General features: G+C 40.3%; 1 protein-coding gene across 3 annotated transcripts in view; it reads left to right on the plus strand.

Moving 5' to 3' along the window:
- PACSIN2 (protein kinase C and casein kinase substrate in neurons 2) overlaps positions 1-18241 on the plus strand; it is a 127355-nt gene that overhangs the window by 71146 nt on the left and 37968 nt on the right. For all 3 annotated transcript variants that reach the window (XM_084617218.1, XM_084617220.1, XM_084617219.1), the window contains exon 2: positions 6102-6225. In XM_084617218.1, the coding sequence (XP_084473344.1) occupies positions 6166-6225 (60 nt within the window). In that variant the 5' untranslated portion in view covers positions 6102-6165. The remainder of the gene's footprint in view (positions 1-6101; positions 6226-18241) is intronic.

An 18241-nucleotide genomic window follows, 5' to 3' on the forward strand; every position in this document is an offset into this window, starting at 1 on the left:
GAAACAACGCACGCACGATGAAATGTTCTCTGAGCTCATGCAGTCGTCCGGCACTGACAGAGCTCAGCAGAATGTGTGGAGGGACACAATAGCAGAGTACAGGAAAGTGGCTGATGAAGGTGAGGAGAGGTGGTGGCAGGAAGATCAGAGGAGGCATGAGGCAACACTGAGGCTACTGTGGGATCAAATGGACATGCTCTGGCGTTTGGTGGAGGTTCATGAATGGCAGCAGGATCACAGACTGCCACTGCAGCCCCTGTTTAACCGCCCTCCCTCCTCCCCAAGTTCCATAGCCTCCTCACCCAGATGCCCAAGAACGCGGGGGAGAGGCTCCGTGCACCCAACCACTCCACCCCAATGGACAGCTCAAGCAACAGAAGACTGTCGTTCAAGAAGTTTTAAAGTGGCCTTTTCCTTCTCTCCTATCCTCCTCCCACACCCCACCCGGGCTACCTTGCGAGTTATCTCCCTATTTTTATAATCAATTAATAAAGAATACATGTTTTTTTTAAACAATAGTGACTTTATTTCCTTTGCAAGCAAGCTGTGATCGAAGTGGGGAGGGCGGGTAGCTTACAGGGAATTTAGAGGCAACCAAGTGGGCGGGTTTTCATCAAGGAGAAACAAACAGAAGTGTCACACAGTACCCTGGCCAGTCATGAAACTGGTTTTCAAAGCTTCTCTGATGCGCAGTGCTTCCTGCTGTGCACTCCCAACCACCCTGGTGTCTGGCTGCACATATTCAGCCTCAGCCTCCCACCCCACCATAAACGTCTCCCTTTTACTGTCACAGAGATTGTGGAGCACACAGCAAGCAGCAATAGCAATGGGAATATTGGTTTCGCTGAAGTCTGAGCGAGTCAGTAAACTGCGCCAGCGACCTTTTAAATGTTCAAATACACATTCTACCACCATTCTGCACTTGCTCAGCCTATAGTTGAACAGCTCCTTACTACTGTCCAGGGTGCCTGTATACGGCTTCATGAGCCAGGGCATTAAGGGGTAGGCTGGGTCCCCAAGGATAACTACAGGCATTTCAACATCCCCAACAGTTATTTTCTGGTCTGGGAAGTAAATCCCTTCCTGCAGCCATTTAAACAGACCAGAGTTCCTGAAGATGCGAGTGTCATGAACCTTTCCCAGCCATCCCATGTTGATGTCGGTGAAATGTCCCTTGTGATCCACCAGTGTTTGCAACACCATTGAAAAGTACCCTTTGCAGTTTATGTACTGGCTGCCCTGGTGGTCCAGTCCCAAGATAGGGATATGTGTTCCATCTATTGCTCCACCACAGTTAGGGAATCCCATTGCAGCAAAGCCATCTAGTGTGACCTGCACATTTCCCAGCGGGTCGCTACCTTTGATAGCAGCAGCTCAATGATTGTGTTGGATACTTGCATCACAGCAACCCCCACAGTAGATTTGCCCACTCCAAATTGATTCTCGACTGACCGGTAGGTGTCTGGCATTGCAAGCTTCCGCAGGGCTATTGCCACTCGCTTGTGAACTGTGAGGGCTGCTCTCATCTTGGTATTCATGCGCTTCAGGGCAGGGGAAAGCAAGTCACAAAGTTCCGTGAAAGTGCCCTTAACCAGTCAAAAGTTTCGGAGCCACTGGGAATCATCTGAAACCCGCAACACTGTGCGGTCCCACCAGTGTGTGCTTATTTCCCGGGCCCAGAATTGGTGTTCCATGGCATGAGTCTGCCCCAGTAACACCATGGTCTCCAAATTGCTGGGGACTGTGGTTTTAGAGAAATCTCTGTTCATGTCCTCATCACTGCGCTGCCGTTGCCTCCTCGCCTGGTTTTTCAGGTGCTGGTTCTGCATAAACTGCACGATAATGCGCGAGGTGTTTACAATGGTCATAACTGCTGCGGTGAGCTGAATAGGCTCCATGCTTGCCGTGCTATGGCGTCTGCTCAGGCAATCCAGGGAAAAGGGCGTGAAATGGTTGTGTGCTGTTGCTTTCACGGAGGGAGGAAGGGTTGACTGACGACATTTACCCATAACCACCTGCGACAAATTTTTGGCCCCATCAGGCATTGGGAGTTCAGCGCAGAATTCCAATGGGCAGCAGGGACTGTGGGATAGCTACCCACAGTGAACTGCTCAGAATGCCGATGCTTGCCACGGTACTGTGGATGCACACTGCCGAATAAATGTGCTGAGTGTGGACACGTGCACTCGACTTTATACAATCCCAAAAATTGAATTCTGTAAAATCTGAGTACTTTCGTAGTGTAGACATGGCCTTATGGTACCTATAGACTCCAGTGAGTTAGATATTGTTCTGTGAATCAGTTGAATTATTTAAACTATCTTTTTGTTTTTGCTTGGGATTATCTGCATCTTTGCTGAATCCATACTTTAACTCCTTCTGTGCACTATATGGCCACCACCTTTTTCATGTGAATGTGGAATAGGGTTTCCAGCCCTCCAGGATTGCCCTGGAGTTTCCAGAAATTACAGATTAACCTTTAATTAGAGATTGTCATGTGATGAAACCTCCAAGAATATCTCCAACCAAAATTGGCAACCCTAATGTGGGGAAAAAACTTGAGTTCAAAGTGCAGCATTTCTAGCTCCAGAGGCAGTGGTTGATCATACAACAATTACTTTAATTGTGGTATTCATTCAAGAGAATTTGCTAAAGGCTAGTGACTAAGGGCTAGTCTTCATTGGCAATGCTAAAGCACTGCCCTGGCAGCACTTTAACATGGCTTGTGTGGTCACAGCAGAGTGCTGGGAGAGAGCTCTCACAGCGCTCTAAAAAAACCACCTCCATGAGAGGCATAGATACCAGCGCTGGGAGCACAGCTGAGTGAGTGAGAAGGTTGCAGTGCTGTAAATTGCCTGTGTAGATGAGCCCTTAATGTTTTAGAAAGAAACAGTACTGTTAAAGTCAGTTATCTGGTATCCTACAAAATCCTTGCACAGAACTTTACAACCAAAACTATCCTGCTCAGGGAACATGCATCATGCATTCCCCTCCCTTCAGCTTTTATCTGGAGTGTGAAGGATCAGCAAAGCCACTAAAGAGATGTGGACCTTTTTTAGTTTTAGTGATTAGTATTTTGTAAAACATTGTGTTGTGCTAAGTAGCAAAAGAGCACACACACTAATACGGTAAAATGTATCACAAATGCAGTCAAAAGCAACAGTGTGCAGGATTTTCAGCTGCTAGGGGAATTAACAATTGTTTCTCTCTCAAGATTGGTTTTTCACATGGTACATACAAATTTTGGCCTAGAAGCATTAGAAAATGGTGTGTGTGTTAGTTAAAGATTGTACATTTTATCCCACTCTTATGTTGCTGCTGCTTAGACTGTGAGCTCTTTGCAGCAGAGGCTGTCTTCATGTATGTCTTGTAGGCACTACCTAACACGTGGGTGCTACTGAATGCTATACATTTTATTATATCTTTTGTTTGGTGGCAGTTTCCACCAAAAAAAAAAATGGGTGCATTAATAAAGGACAACTCCTTTACACACAGGAAGGTAAAGATTTTTGAAAAACTATTAAACCAACTACACTGGGATATTGGTCCTTCTTGAAGTGACCGGAGAGTAGGAAACTTCTGATTTATATCTACTGCAAGTGTATTTAACTCAACTATCCAGATTATTTTATTTAGGAAACCAAATAAAACCTCCTTATCACTTAAATTTGTAAGATCACATTTTCCTTCTCATGTCATTGTATCTTTTTTTGTCTTGAGGGTAGAGAGGAGGCTCTCTTTTCATTTTTGATGTCTTGTGGGTAACATACTTTTTTTTTTTTTAAACCTCCTTCTCTTGGGTCTAGAATCTTCTAGTTGAAAATTTCAGTAATGGCTCAGCATGTTCTCCTCTTCTATCCCAACATGTTTTGTGGCCTTGAATAGGGCAGATGAGATTTATAAATATAAATAGATACATCTTATAAATAGAACATCTTATTGCTGAAAAACTGTTATATACTTTGTCTTTCAGATTAAAGGTATCTGACTTTTGAAATTAATAAAATATTTGAAAGGGAGGGAGGGAGGGAGAAGCTTGCAGGTGGAGTAATGAAGGAATCTGTGCTTATAGCCACCCGAAAAAGCTTGATCCTTGTGACCTGTATAAAATTGTTTAACCATTAACAGGTTTGGTACTGTAATCTTATAACAAGAAATTACATTTTTCCATAACTGGTTAATACATGCTTAACAAATTACTGAAATTTATATTCTGTATAAATTTATGTTCTGATGGGGTTCAACAATTTTCTGATCTCCAGTGAACTCAGTCAGTTAGGTACGCTTAATGAAAAAAGGTCTCTTAACAGTAGTCCTTATACAATTGTCCATTTTCTTGTCTTTATTTGTCACTCTTAGATATAAGAACTTGTTGGATGAGCACTATAGGGAATACAGCATTACTGTCTGATGACAGCTGCTGCTCTTTTAACAATGTTTTTGCCATGTATGATAAGTTAGCCTAGGTTCAACATCTCCAGCCATCGGTTCCTTTATAAATGTGAAATATTTGTTTAAAATCCTCAAAAGTATTCATATAAAGCCACTCAATCCTTTGGTATCAGGATTTAAACCTGAAATTTCCTTGAATGTGAAAAAGCATTAATTGCTTAGCGGCAGGAATTCTGTCAGGCTAAACTTCATTTGCTGTTCTGTGCTAGTTGGGAATTGCTTTATATTTATGGGTGCTGTATCTGTTTATGGATTTAGCTGGAGAAGCACCTACTTGCTAGGGTAGAAAGGGTTAATGAGCCAACATTTAATCTTGGGAAACCTGGCCTGGAAACTTGGCTAACTAGGTCACAAGTAGGTCATTTCCTTGACCCACTTGCCAGTGTGACTTCCTTGGGGCTGTAATAGGTCATCTAGCTGTATGAGAAAACAATCCTTTCTCTCCATCCTTTTTGTAAATGAGAACAGAACGTTAAGATTCAGAAACTGAAATTATTGAGCTGTAATTTGTCTACAAAATTTAATTTAGATAAGATTTTTGAGTATAACTTCTATTGCTATTGTGAATTAATTATGGAGTCTGAGTTTATGCTTAGTTTACTGTTCTGTGTCCTCCCTAGTTTTTTGTTAGTCAAGAGAGCCTTGCTAGCTAGATTGAAGTTGTATTAACATCCAGGCAAGCAGTGCTCAAATAAAACTCTGGGTCGAAACACTGAAATTCTTATGTACAAACCAACTATAGCGCCTGCCGTACAGCAGTGGAAAGACTAAAATGGCATATTATGTATGTTGGGGCTGATGTGGAGGGATGTTGAGTGTTTAGTAAGACTTTGTGTACAAACACAAAGTCTTACTAAACACTCAACATTAAACCACTACAATGGCAGCTGTACTGCAGAAGTTCAGTGTCAACACTAAATACAGCAACGGGAGGAGTTCTCCTGTTGCTGTAGTTAATCTACCTCCCTGAGAGGCAGTAGCTAGCTTGACAGAAGAATTCTTCCATCAACCTAGGGCTATCTACATCAGGACTTGGGTTGGCTTAACTAAGGGCATGTCTGCACTTACCAGTAGATCAGCACTGCTGCAATCGATGCAGTGAGTGTTGATTTGGTGAAGACGTGCTAAATAGATGGGAGAGCACTCTCCCATTGATTTGTGTAATCCACCTTCCCTAGAAGTGTAAGGGAAGTTGACAGGGGATGCTCGCCTGTTGACACAGCACAGTGTAGCCACTGCGGTAAGTGGATCTAACTACATTGACTTCAGTTACATTATTTACATAACTGAAGTTGTATAAGTTAGATTGATTTACTATGGTAGTGTAGACCGGCCCTGTGTAACTAAGTGGTGTGGATTTTTGATATACATGAGTGACATTGCTGGGTTGACTTAACGTTTTAGTGTAGACATGGCTTTCATAATATATGTAGATGTGTCAAACATGTAATACTTAGTTTGCTGTTGCTGGAAGTAAGGATATAAGTAAGCAGTAATTGAGCATATATTGGTTTGGAGGGGGTATTGACAATTTTCCCGTAACATTTAACTTTTAGACTAAAAGTCTATGAAAGAAATGGATACTCAAAATCATAGCAAATTATGGGTAAATTTAATGTTTACTAATGTTTTCTTTGTCCTTCCTACAGATTTTTTGAAGATCTGGTGCTGATAATAGAACACTGAACACTTGCAAGCTCTCCAAACATAGAAATGTCTGGATCATATGATGATTCTGTTGGAGTAGAGGTTTCTAGTGATAGCTTCTGGGAGGTAACCTGAACACTCTTATTATAAGATACCGTGTTTCCTTTTAATTCTCACCTCTTCCATAGATTACTATGATTTCTATGCACATATGGAGTTACAGGCAACTAAAGATAGATAAAATGTGTGATTATTTTGAAGTTTAGAAGTAGCCTTTGGGATAGCAGTGACCTTTCATTTTTGGCTCAGTTCTGTCAAGTTAAAAGTTTATAAACTGAAAATGCTGACACACAAGATCACAAATGCCATCTATTTTAATAGGATATGGGATTCAGTGTACATTTTTATAATTTTTCTGCCCTGTTAGGAAGTCTGTGTAAAATACTTTCTTCTGTAGCTAGAGATTGACAAAACCTAAGGAGTATACTTAAAAGCTAATGTAACTAGGTCTTTAGCAGTAAAAATAATTGTATTAAAAAGATTTACTGAATATATTGATCTTCATAAAATAGAAATTTTAATGTTATAAAATTTTAAAATTAAGTGTAAGAAACAATATGTTAGAATGAGATCTTTGGAATAATGTTGAAGTAAGCTCAATGTTCTAGGGTGCAAGTACTTATTTTGTGACTGGTACTTGTGGGTCTGATCTATGGCAAAGCAGACAAATGGGTGAGGGAAGATGTTCAAATATTTCCATAATAACTGGGGTCTTGCACTATCAGATTAATTGGTTTGTTTTGGCCTGATCTCCCATCAGGCAGCTGATGATTTAGATGCTTGATTTACAAGTAGGCTTGGCAAAATTAGATTTTTGTCTTTTTTAATCTTAATGGATAATATCAATGTTGATTTTTAAGCTTTTCTTATTTTTATTGATTTAAATTTTCACTGTTGTACAAAATTATGGGTTTTAAGCATTTTCCCCCATTTTGATCGATTTAAATGTTCATAGTTGCAGGAAATTATGGGGGGGCCAGATAGTAAGTTAATGACCATAGACATTGAGATTAAAAAATTAAAGCTTTGTAACTGTTTAACACACAAATTAGTAACATCACATGTCAAAAATATACAAAGTAAATATCCTTAACTCAAACTCTAAAGAAATTCTCAAAGAGCATTTTTCTTTGTCTGTAAATTTCTATTATTTTTTATGGATATATTTTTTTCATCAGTTTGTGTGTGTACAGTGATGTTTACTAACACTTACTGATCAAAAAATCTAATCCTTCTAAGCCTATATACAAGCAAGAGTTATTACATTTTGATTCTTGGATAAGATATCAAGGAAATGCTTAGTTTGACCAGTTAAGGTTTCTATTGGACAACAATCAAACCAGCTGCTGTATAGTTTCTTGGAAGACTTCTGTGGTTGAAATGCCTCACTCACTCTTGGAGAGATTCTGGATACCACAGCATAAAATCTTGAATGGGCTTTTTGTCTATTTTAGGAAGTTCTAGTCCAGTATTTTCTTCTCAAGGAATATCTGCTTTGCAATAAAAATTTGCTACTTCAGTACAATGGATCTACTCTTATTTACAGCTCCTTTTGAGGCAGAAACCAGACTTGTCAATCAAAGTAGGCTGGGACTGGCCACTGCCCTGAAGACCTGACCAGACAGCACAAACTGCCTCTGATAATTGTAGGAAGGCAGTACCAGACCTGCTCAGAGCAACAAGAAAATTGTTCAAGAGTATTTTCCTGTCCGCCAGCAGTTTATTAGGGTCATATAAAAAACCCCAAGTCTTTTTGTGGTGCTTCATTTGTCCAAACCTTTCTTTAGTGGACACTCGAGCAGAGTCAACAAGTGAGCAAAAAACCTCCCTCTTGAATTTTTCTTCTGAGCTTCCCATCACCTCATCTCTGCCCTCATCACCAAACTGTCTCTTCTTTCGGTGAATGAGTTTTCTTGAAGACAGGCTCAACTCCTAAGTTTTCCACCATTTCTTTGGCAGCAGTGATGGCATCTTCAAATCCATTGTCTCTGTAGGCCACAGTGAAATCCAGGCAGCTTCTCATCAGAGTAGTAGTGGTCATGATGTCCATCAAATGTGTTTGTATTGCCTTGCTTACGGTGTTTACTTAGAACAGGATATCATGCCAAACCGCAACTGAGACTAGAAATTTGAAGTCAGGGATCTGGTTTGCCAGGCATTGAGCCTGGTGTCAGATTCCGGCCTCGACCTTACTTGATTGCGCCAGGTCCATCAGGGCATCGTAAACCTCAGTCACTTGGTACCTCACTGCCCTTTCCCTGTCAGTACGATTCTCCAGCGAGTGTCACTTAGCAGCTTCACAGTCAGATTTATAACATTGCCGGTAAGAATCTTCTACCTGATAGTTGATGCTGAAAACAGGACGTATATCCTTTGCAGTACTCTGAAGAGAGAAACTCAATCTAAAAAAAGATGCTGCTGCCTCTGACACAACCAGGTTGAGGGAATGGCGGTCGCAAGGCACAAAGAAAGCTCTCGGATTCAGTGCAAGGGTCCTTGCCTGAACACCACTGTTTCTTCCTTTCATGTTCACACTGTTGTCATAGCCTTGGCCACAGCAGTCGTAACACTTTTTTTTATTTTATTCTCGTTCAAAACTTTACTGGAAAAGGCCTAACAGAACTGTGTATGAGAGTCATCCCTAGACCAGAAAGAGAGAAAATGTTTCTTTACTTGGATACCGACAAATTTTACTGTAAATGACATCTTTTCACTGTGACTTTACGGACGGCACTCCTGACATTATACGGTGTATTACTTTGCTTTGCCAAGCCACAGCAATACGTTGTCAAGTGCCTTCCTTGCCATAAGGTCAGTAAATTCATTTTGAATTGTTTTGCTTCAGGAATGGTCCATAGCTTCTTTACAAACTACACAGTGTAGGTGGCGCCAGAACAGCCAGCAGCATGAATGCAGCCTGCTGCTGGCTATTCTGGTGCCACAGCGGCCTCTGGTGGGTAAAAGGCAGAACTGCAGCACTTGAGCACAGTGTATTTTCTGCAGGGAAAAAAATTGTGCATTCTCAGTGGCGCAGAATTGCCCAAGGAGTAATTTGAAGTTCATCATTGCACCCTGCCTGCAGAGCCAGGTTAGGACAGAGAGTGGGGCACACAGGGCTGCTGAGGGGGGGAGGAGGTGTCACAGTCTGGGGTTCAGAATGGCTAGCGGGGGGATGACTGGGACGTGGGCTCAGGATCTAGTGGGGTGACATCATTGAGCTGGGGCTGAACGGGAGTGGGGGCTGCAGGGCCACATGAGAATGGGGGGAGGAGGCAGGAGAGAGACATGCATGGTGTAGGGACACACGGGGACAGCGGCAGATGTTCCTGACTGAATAGGAGAGGCTTGGGGTCAGCCAGGGTCTGAATGGGGGAGGATCCCCAATTCCCTAACAATCCCTCCCGCCACCCTCCCCCCAAAAAACCCATTCCGTACTTCTCCCACCCACATCCACCGACCCTCCAGGTTCACTCCAGGCTTCTTTCCTCTTCCTCAGCTTCTCCATTACCCCTAACTCCCCCAAGCCTTTTGCCTTGCTTCTGACAGGTACAGGAATAATGTTTCTGTGTTGTAGTTTAAATTAATTACTCAAAATTCTGTATTAATACTCTTAGTAAGGAATCTATCTGTCCAAAAGAAATTACCAAAATCTTTTTTGGTCTGTATTGTTACAGGCATATTTGCTTACAGGTATTTTGCAATAAATTACCAAAATAATTGAAACTGATGTGATTATATTGTGTTATTTTGATAAATATATGCAGAATTTTTAATTTTTTGGCACAGAATTCCCCCAGGAGTAATATTTGAAAAAAGTGATAGTGTGCAGTGTCACATAACAATGGTAAAGAATCAGTCATTTTCTCTTAACATGGAGAAAGGAACTTTATTAGAATAAAGAAATCCGTATCCCTAAAGCTGTGCTCTCTCTTGCTCTGTAGATCTTCTGCTTAGATTCTTCCCCAATACCTCCTTGCCTTGCAACTTGCTATAGATTTAAGAGAACCTAATCTATTTTACCATTATTCATTTATGCACAATCTACTTGCAGCACCTGCTTTTTATTTTAAACTATGTTTCAGTGTATATTCTAGCTTCTGATAAGTTCAAGCAAGACTATAGCTAATCAGTGAATAATTAAGCCATATAGCAATCAGTGCCACCATTTTGGTATTATGTGCCATCGGGATTCAAAGCTTTTGCTTTTCAGCATTTGGAGGCAATATGTTTCTGTGCAAAAGCTTGATTAAAAGAGTAATGCAAGAATTCTTCATTGAGATCTCAGGAGCGAATGAGAATTTAGCAAGGCTTCTGCTGTGAATAGAATATGAATCAAAACTATCTGATATATTGTGCACATCCTCTTAGATGTTTTTTCTCTAGAGGAACTGAACATAACATAGGAACAGCCATACTGGGTCAGACCAATGGTCCATGTAACCCAGTAGCTTGTCTTCTGACAGTGGCCAGGGCCAGATATTTCAGAGGGAATTAACTGAACAGGGCAATTTTGAGTGATCTATCCCATGTTGTCCAATCCCAGATTCTGGCAGTTGGAGGTGTAGGGATACCTGAAGCTTGGGATTGCATACCTGACCAACTTGTCTAATAGCCATTGATGGACTTATCCTCTCTGAACTTGCCTAATACTTTTTTTGAACTCAGTTATACTTTCAGGCTCTACAACATCACCTGGCAATGAATTCCACTGGTGGACTGTGTGCCTGCTACCTATTAATTTCATTGGGTGACCCCTGGTTTTTGCAGAGAGAGGTTTTATAACACTTCCCTGTTTACTTTCTTTCTATCATTCATGATTTTGTAGACCTCTGTCCTATCACCTTTAGTTGTCTTTTCTAAACTGAAAAGTCCCCGTAATTTTAATCTCTCCTCATATGGAAGCTGTTCCATACCCATAATCATTTTTGTTGCCTTTCGCTGTAGCTTTTCTAATTCTAATATATCTTTTTTGAGATGGGGCGACCAGAACTGCACATAGTATTCAAGGTGTGGGTGTACCATGGATTTATATAGCAGCATTATGATATTTACTGTTTTACTATCCATCCCTTTCCCAACGTTAGTGTTTTTTAATGCCATTGCACATTGAGTGGATGGCTTCAGAGAATTATCTGGAATGACTCCAAGACTTTTCATGAGTGATACCAGCTAATTTAGATCCCATCATTTTGTATGTATAGTTGGTATTATGTTTTTCAATATTCATTACTTTGCATTTATCAACATGGAATTTCATCTGCCATTTTGTTGCCCAATCACCCAGTTTTGAGAGATCCCTTTGTAACTCTTTAGTCTGCTTTAGACTTGCCTATCTTGAGTAATTTTGTATTGTCTGTAAATGTTGCCATCTCATTGTGTACCCCCTTTTCCAGATCATTTATGAATATTTTGAACAGCACAGGTCCCAATACAGATCCTTGCAGGACCCCCATGATTTAACTCTCTCCATTTGGAAAACTGATCACTTATTCCTACCCTTTGTTTCTGTTTTTTTAATCAGGTATTGACCCATGAGAAGAGCTTCCTTCCTATCCCATGTTTGCTTACTTTGCTTAGGAGCCTTTGGTGATGGACATTATCAAAGGTTTTCAGAAAATCCAAGTATGCTATATCTACTGGATCACCCTTGTCTACGTGTTTGACGCAATCAAAGAATTTTAAAAATTTAGGTTGGTGAGGCATAGTTTCCCTTTGCAAAAGCCATGTTGACTCTTCCCCAACAAATCATGTTCATCTATGTGTCTGATGATTGTGTTTTTTATTATACTTTCAACCACTTTGCCTGGTACTGAAGTTAGGCTTACCAGCCTTTAATTGCCAGAATCGTCTCTGGAGCCTTTTAAAAAAATCAGTGTTACATTAGTGATCCATCAGTCATCTGGCACAGAGGCTCATTTACATGATGATAGGTTACATACCACTCTTAATAGTTCTGAAATATCATATTTGAGTTCCTTCCAGACTCTCCATCTGGTTCTGGTGACTTGCTATTGTTTAATTTACCAGTTTGTTCGACAGCCTTCTCTGTTGGCACCTCAGTTTGGGATAGTTCTTGAGATTTGTCACCTGAAAAGAATGGTTTTGGTGTAGGGCTCTCCCCAACATCCTCTACAGTGAAGACTGAAACAAAGGGTTCATTTAGTGTCTCCAAAACGGCCATGTCTTCCTGGAGTGATCCTTTAGCAGTATAGGTCCCACTGACTGTCAGGTTTTCTGACAAATTTCTGACTAGTCTGGCTTCCTGACTAATTTACTGTTAGTTTTTTGTGTCTTTAGCTATTGGCTCTTCAAGTTCTTTCTTGGCCTTCCTAATTATACTTTTACCCTTGACTTGCCTGAGTTTATGATCCTTTCTGTTTTTCTTACTAGGATTTGACTTCCAGTTTTTAAAGGATGCCTTTTCACATCAAACGGCTTTTTATTCTGTTATTTATCCATGATAGCATTTTTTTTGGCTTTCCTACTGTTCTTTAATTTGGGGTATCCATGTAGTTTGAGCCTCTATTATGGTGTTTTTAAATAGTCTCCATGCAGTTTGCAGGCATTTCACCCTTATGACTGTTCCTTTTAATTTCCATTTAACTGACTGACTCATTTTTGTAAAGTTCCCCTTTTTGAAGTTAAATGCTATTGTGGTGGGTTTCTTTGGCATTTTTCCCTACAAATATGTTAAATTTAATTGCATTATAGTCACTATTACTGAGTGATTCAGCTATAGTTAGTTACCTCTTGCACCAGATCCTGTGACCCACTTAGGACTAAATCAAGACCTGGGTCTCTGCTTGTGGGTTCCAGGACAAGCTGCTCCATTGATGATGTCTAGAAATTTTATCTCTGCGTACCTTCTGAGGTGGGTACTATTACCCATCAATATGAGGATAGTTGAAATGCTCCATAATTATTGTGATTTCTGCCTTTGTAGCCTCTCTACCACCTTGAGCATTTTACAATCACTGTCACCATCCTGGTCAAGTGGTTGGTAGTATAGTCCTTACTGCTATATTCTTATTGTTCAAGCATAGAATCTCTATCTGTAGAGATTCCATGGTACAGTTTTTGATTCATTTAAGATTTTTATTTTTTGACACTCTGCTTTCTTTCACATACAGTGCCACTCCCCTACTAGTGCAATCTACTGTAATTCCAATATCGTAGAACCTCAGAGTTACAAACACCTCAGGAATGGAGGTTGTTTATAACTTTGAAATGTTCATCACTCTGAACAAAATGTTATAGTTCTTTCAAAAGTTTACAACTGTACATTGATTTTCTACAGCTTTGAAACTTTACAGAAGAAAAATGCTGCTTTCCCTTATCTTTTTTAGTAGTTTATGTTTAACATTGTACTGTACTGTGTTTGTTTGTTTCTTTCTGTTGCTGCCTGATTGTACACTTCCGATTCCAAATGAGCTGTGTGGTCAGCTGGTTAGTTTGTAACTCTGAAGGTCTACTGTATATTTTGTACTGTGGTGTTATTATGTCCCATTGATTCTTCTCATTCCACCCAGTTTCCTTGTTGCCTTTTATATCCATATCCTCATTTAATGCCAGACACTCTAGTTCACCCGTCTTAGTATTTAGACTTGTACATTTTGTCAATCAGTTGCTTGCTTGCATGTGTTATATTTAAATGGGGCTCTTTTTCATTTGACTGTTTCTCTTCAGTTCCTACCTGTACTTTATCAACTTCTATCCTCTCCTCTTTACTAGGATATAGAGAATCCCTGTTAATAGATCCTCCCTTAAGAGATGTCTCTGTTCAAACCCTGTGCTCCTCTGCACCTGTCAGCTTTCCTCCATCCCTTTGTTTAAAAATCCTGTACACATTTTTTTAATTTTACATGCCAACAGTCTGGCTCCATTTTGCTTTAGGTGAAGCCCATCCTTCCTGTAGAGGCTTCTCCTTTCCCAAAAGGTTCTCCAGTTCCTAATGAACCAAACCCTTTCTTCCTTTCACCATCATCTCATCCACTCATTGAGACCATGCAGTTTTGCCTGTCTAACTGGCCTGGCATGTGAAACTGGAAGCATTTCAGAAAATGCTACCATGGAGGTCCTGGGCTTTAATTACATACCTAACAGCCTAAATTTGATCTCCAGGACCCTTCTGATACCTTTCCCTATTCTCTATTGAAATGATATACAGAAACTAATACAGATTAAGTAAAACTTAATTTCAGCCATTTGGATACTTACTTCTCCTAGAGTAGATTAATATTTCTGGAACAAAACGGTTTCTGTGTAGTTGAATTTTAAAACTAAAAGCTGCTCCTTATTTAATATTTTCTGAACTAGTTATTGTAACTGATCCTGGTAGCCTCATGGTCTAGTTATATTTGTGGCTGCATTAAATGAGCAAATAATTACAGTGACCAATACTGCTCTTTTTATCTGCATTTGGTCAGGCAGTTGCAACCTCTTTGGGATGCAGGTCTTCCTGCTGTGGTTTGTGCCTTTGTCATCTCTACAGTGCATTGCGTTCTGCATGGGCTAGATTTTACATCCATTTGGAGGCTGAGGCTAGCATGGAATATGGCAGCCTCTTTAAGGGGATTATGTGGTCTGTGATCTACACTGACTGCTTATTAGCTTCCAGATGTAGTTTGATCGGGAGGTTTGGGAAGTTGCAAAGCTACCTATTCTTCTTCCCTCCTACCACAATTGAGATAAGTGTAGGCGGTTGAGCTGGAACTCCCTTGACATAGCAGAGAGGCATCTTCTGGTAGTGCATTATTCTTGAAATCATTCCCTTGTGGTCCAAAATACATTCAGGCTATTTACCTTGAGAGCATGCTACGAAGCACATTTTTTCCTTGAGCAGGCATTTAGGAAAGACTGAGGGAGCTGGGTGTGAAGATCTCTTGGGAACTTGGGTTTTTTAATAAATATGCTTAGGCTCACTGGGTGTCTCTGTCTGTGTGGGGGGTGTACTACTTGTTTTGCATTTTATAATTTTTATATTTAGTCTTTAACTGATGGTTAAAGGGTGCCCATAACCTAGGACTAATGTTCTCATAGGCTTAATAAATAATCATAGACTCTTATGGTGCCTCCTTTGGCAGGAAGTTGTTGCATGTGGTATTGCCTCTGTAAATTTGAACACTTTCTTGTATACCTTTCAAATTGTTTTCTGGCTGCAAAATTTTTGTTCATGTTTTACTGTCATTTTTACTCCTGTTACGTTGCTACTGGAGGTCATGGATGCAAAGGTGAACACTGGCAAAATTAAGGTAAAGCAGTCTCCTTTGTGTGCAATAGTAGGAGTAGCTGAGTCCTTTATTTTGCAGCTTTTTTGCCCTAAAAGGGTGAGGGCTGGTGCCAGGAGTCACCTGGAGAGAGCATGTGGTCCAGAGGGCGAGTGCAGCGCTAATGGGATTTCCTGGTTTTCTGGGGTGAGGGCTGGAACAAAGTTGTGTGTTAAGTAGTCAAAACGTGAGCTTCTTTGGCCCCTGGAAGGAAGTAGTCTGTATCGGACTGCTAGGTTCCTGGAGAGAGGCAGAGGTTCGAAATAGTTGCTGCTTGAGACAAAGCACTGGTTTCTTAGCCTCTTTTGCAGGAATCCCAGATATCTACGTGCGGTTTGTTCCTACTGCTGTTTAGGAGAACTGCACTGTTGTATATTTTGCAAATAAACAAATGACACTAAGAAAATACCTGACTCTAGTTTCTGAGATGTTTGCATCAAATGGGAAGCTGATACACAGGGCCCCAAATTTCTGCTGTTGCTTGGCAAAAGGGCAACACTACTATGAAAATCTGAGACTCTGAATATGCAGGGGAATAGGCAAATCTGCTTTTTCCTCAATCAGAAACAACTTCTTTCTATTAGCAGGTGCACTGTACTTACCCATTAAAACTGAGAGTTTTCAGTCTTGGGAAATCTATAAATACCTTGTGCTTTGCAGACATGCTGTTGTCTTACCTATATAGTTGTTTTATAAAGTTGTATGGAGATTGAAGATTCCCTGCAAGCATCAGTGAGCCTGAATAAGAGGAAATGTCTAAGGGGAAAAACATATGTTTTCTTATTAATTACAAAATTTTAAAAGTGAATTAATTTACTAAATTTTGTACTCATGATTAGGACCAGCGATTTAAATAATCATGATTGAAATCAATCCACCCTGACATAAATAATAGTCAGGTCTGCCAGAGCACAAAACCATGCTTCTTAAAAAGGACTGGCATTTGATGGCTGTCAAAATAGAAGCAGCACAGTTCAGAATTCTGCACATCTCTACACCCATGTTAAACAACTTCTGTGGAAATAAATATTTTGCTATTTGTGAGAGGAAGGTAGTTCAAGTCTCATTCATTGACAACTCTATTGGTGTTTTGGACTTCTGATTTTCAGCAGTCTTAAGTATTTTTTAAGAGAACCCCAACATAGTTTTATTAAAAAAATAGGTGAGAAGTTGCACTAAATGATGACCCACAGACACAAGCAATTAGATATTTATTTTTTTTGTCTGAAAGTTAGCAGCCTTTTGCAATGTGTAAAAGCATCTCAGGATTTATTTTTATGAACCGTGGGAAGCATCCAGTGAAAAATTGCCTTTTTAGGCAAAATAGTTGTCTCAAATATCAAGCGAAAAATAGAGAGAGATCATATCCCGGCAATTCTGGCAGAGATGTACAAAAATGTAGAAAACATTACCAGCTGGGATTCCTGCAGTTGGCAGAGACTGCTTACAACAGAAATTAAGATGAGGAGAAGCATGTATTTGTTTTTTGGGAAATTAATATAACAATAAGTAATTAGTTTACTTTCTATAAATCAGTTGAGTTTACAAAACTTGTTAGTGTGCTCTCTAACTGAGCTTTGCTTGTCATAAAGAATTTGATAAGAGAAACATATTGTGCCTTGGCGTGAGGAGATAGATTTGATGAACTCCTTGAGGTCCCTTCCAGCTTTAGATTTCTATGGTTTCAATAAATGTTCAGAGAGGTAATCAGTTTTCCCAGACCAAACTGATATTACTCAAATAAATTGGTTAGTCTCTAAGGTGCCACAAGTCCTCCTTTTCTTTTTGCGAATACAGACTAACACGGCTGTTACTCCGAAACCTGATATTACTGTCAAACTGTTTCCTCCCTCTTTTCTAGGATTTATTCAGTTAGTTAAATTTCTCAACAACAATTAAAAAAATATCAGTGGCCAGCAAGCTGCACATTACCAGAAGAAAGGGTACAAAAGCCAGATAGCCACCTTACTTCTTTCTGTAATTTGTCTATTCCTCTATTATATTAGATATTCTGAAAGCAGTGTCAAGCCTCTGCCTTTCTGACACTGCTAGCAAGGCTGCCATATATTAAGATAACCCTTTTCGGTAGGGGAATGTCCTTTAGAACTAAAATTAGGTCTTGTCCACATGAACATGTAGTTCACAGCAAGCAAGGTATGAATCTACCCCATGCTAACATGCCACAGACCAACTATATTGTGGACCTTGCTGATGTGCAGTAACAATTTGTTAATGTACTTTGATCTAGTCCTCTTTGAAACTAGAGTAGCTCAAAGCGCATTAAGAAACTGTTACTGTGTGTCAGCAGGATCCACGTGACAGTTGGTCCGCAGCAGGCTAGTGCTGGGTAGATTCTCGTTAGCTTTTTACAAACTAGATGTTCAAATAGACAAGCCCTGTGAAACTCATTTAACTTACATAAAGGGTCAGTGACTCAGAACTGTGAAATTCTGTATCCCAAGTCAATCTGTGTCACTGTGTCCCTCTTGTGACTGTTGACTGGAGAATAAGCAAGACACTTATTTTCACTGTTATGCAGTGTACTCCTTCTATCAGGTGTCATAGCAGTAATAGTGCTCCCTATCTAAAAAGCTTATTACCTCCCAGGTTTCTTCAAGTAGATGCAGACTTGTATTCCAAGTAGTTGTGTGCGCACCCCGTGCACCGGAGCTGGAGACTTCTGCCTAGTGGTACTCATAGAGGGGCAACGCTCGAACCTGTAGCACTTCCCCTGGCTACATGAGATGGTGCCACCCCAACTCCTCTCAGTTCCTTCTCATTGCCCAATGGCTGGAGTTGGAGCTCTGTGTGGTTGT

Source organism: Lepidochelys olivacea (genome assembly GCF_965140295.1).
Source record: "Lepidochelys olivacea isolate rLepOli2 genome assembly, chromosome: 1".
NCBI lineage: Eukaryota > Metazoa > Chordata > Testudines > Cheloniidae > Lepidochelys > Lepidochelys olivacea.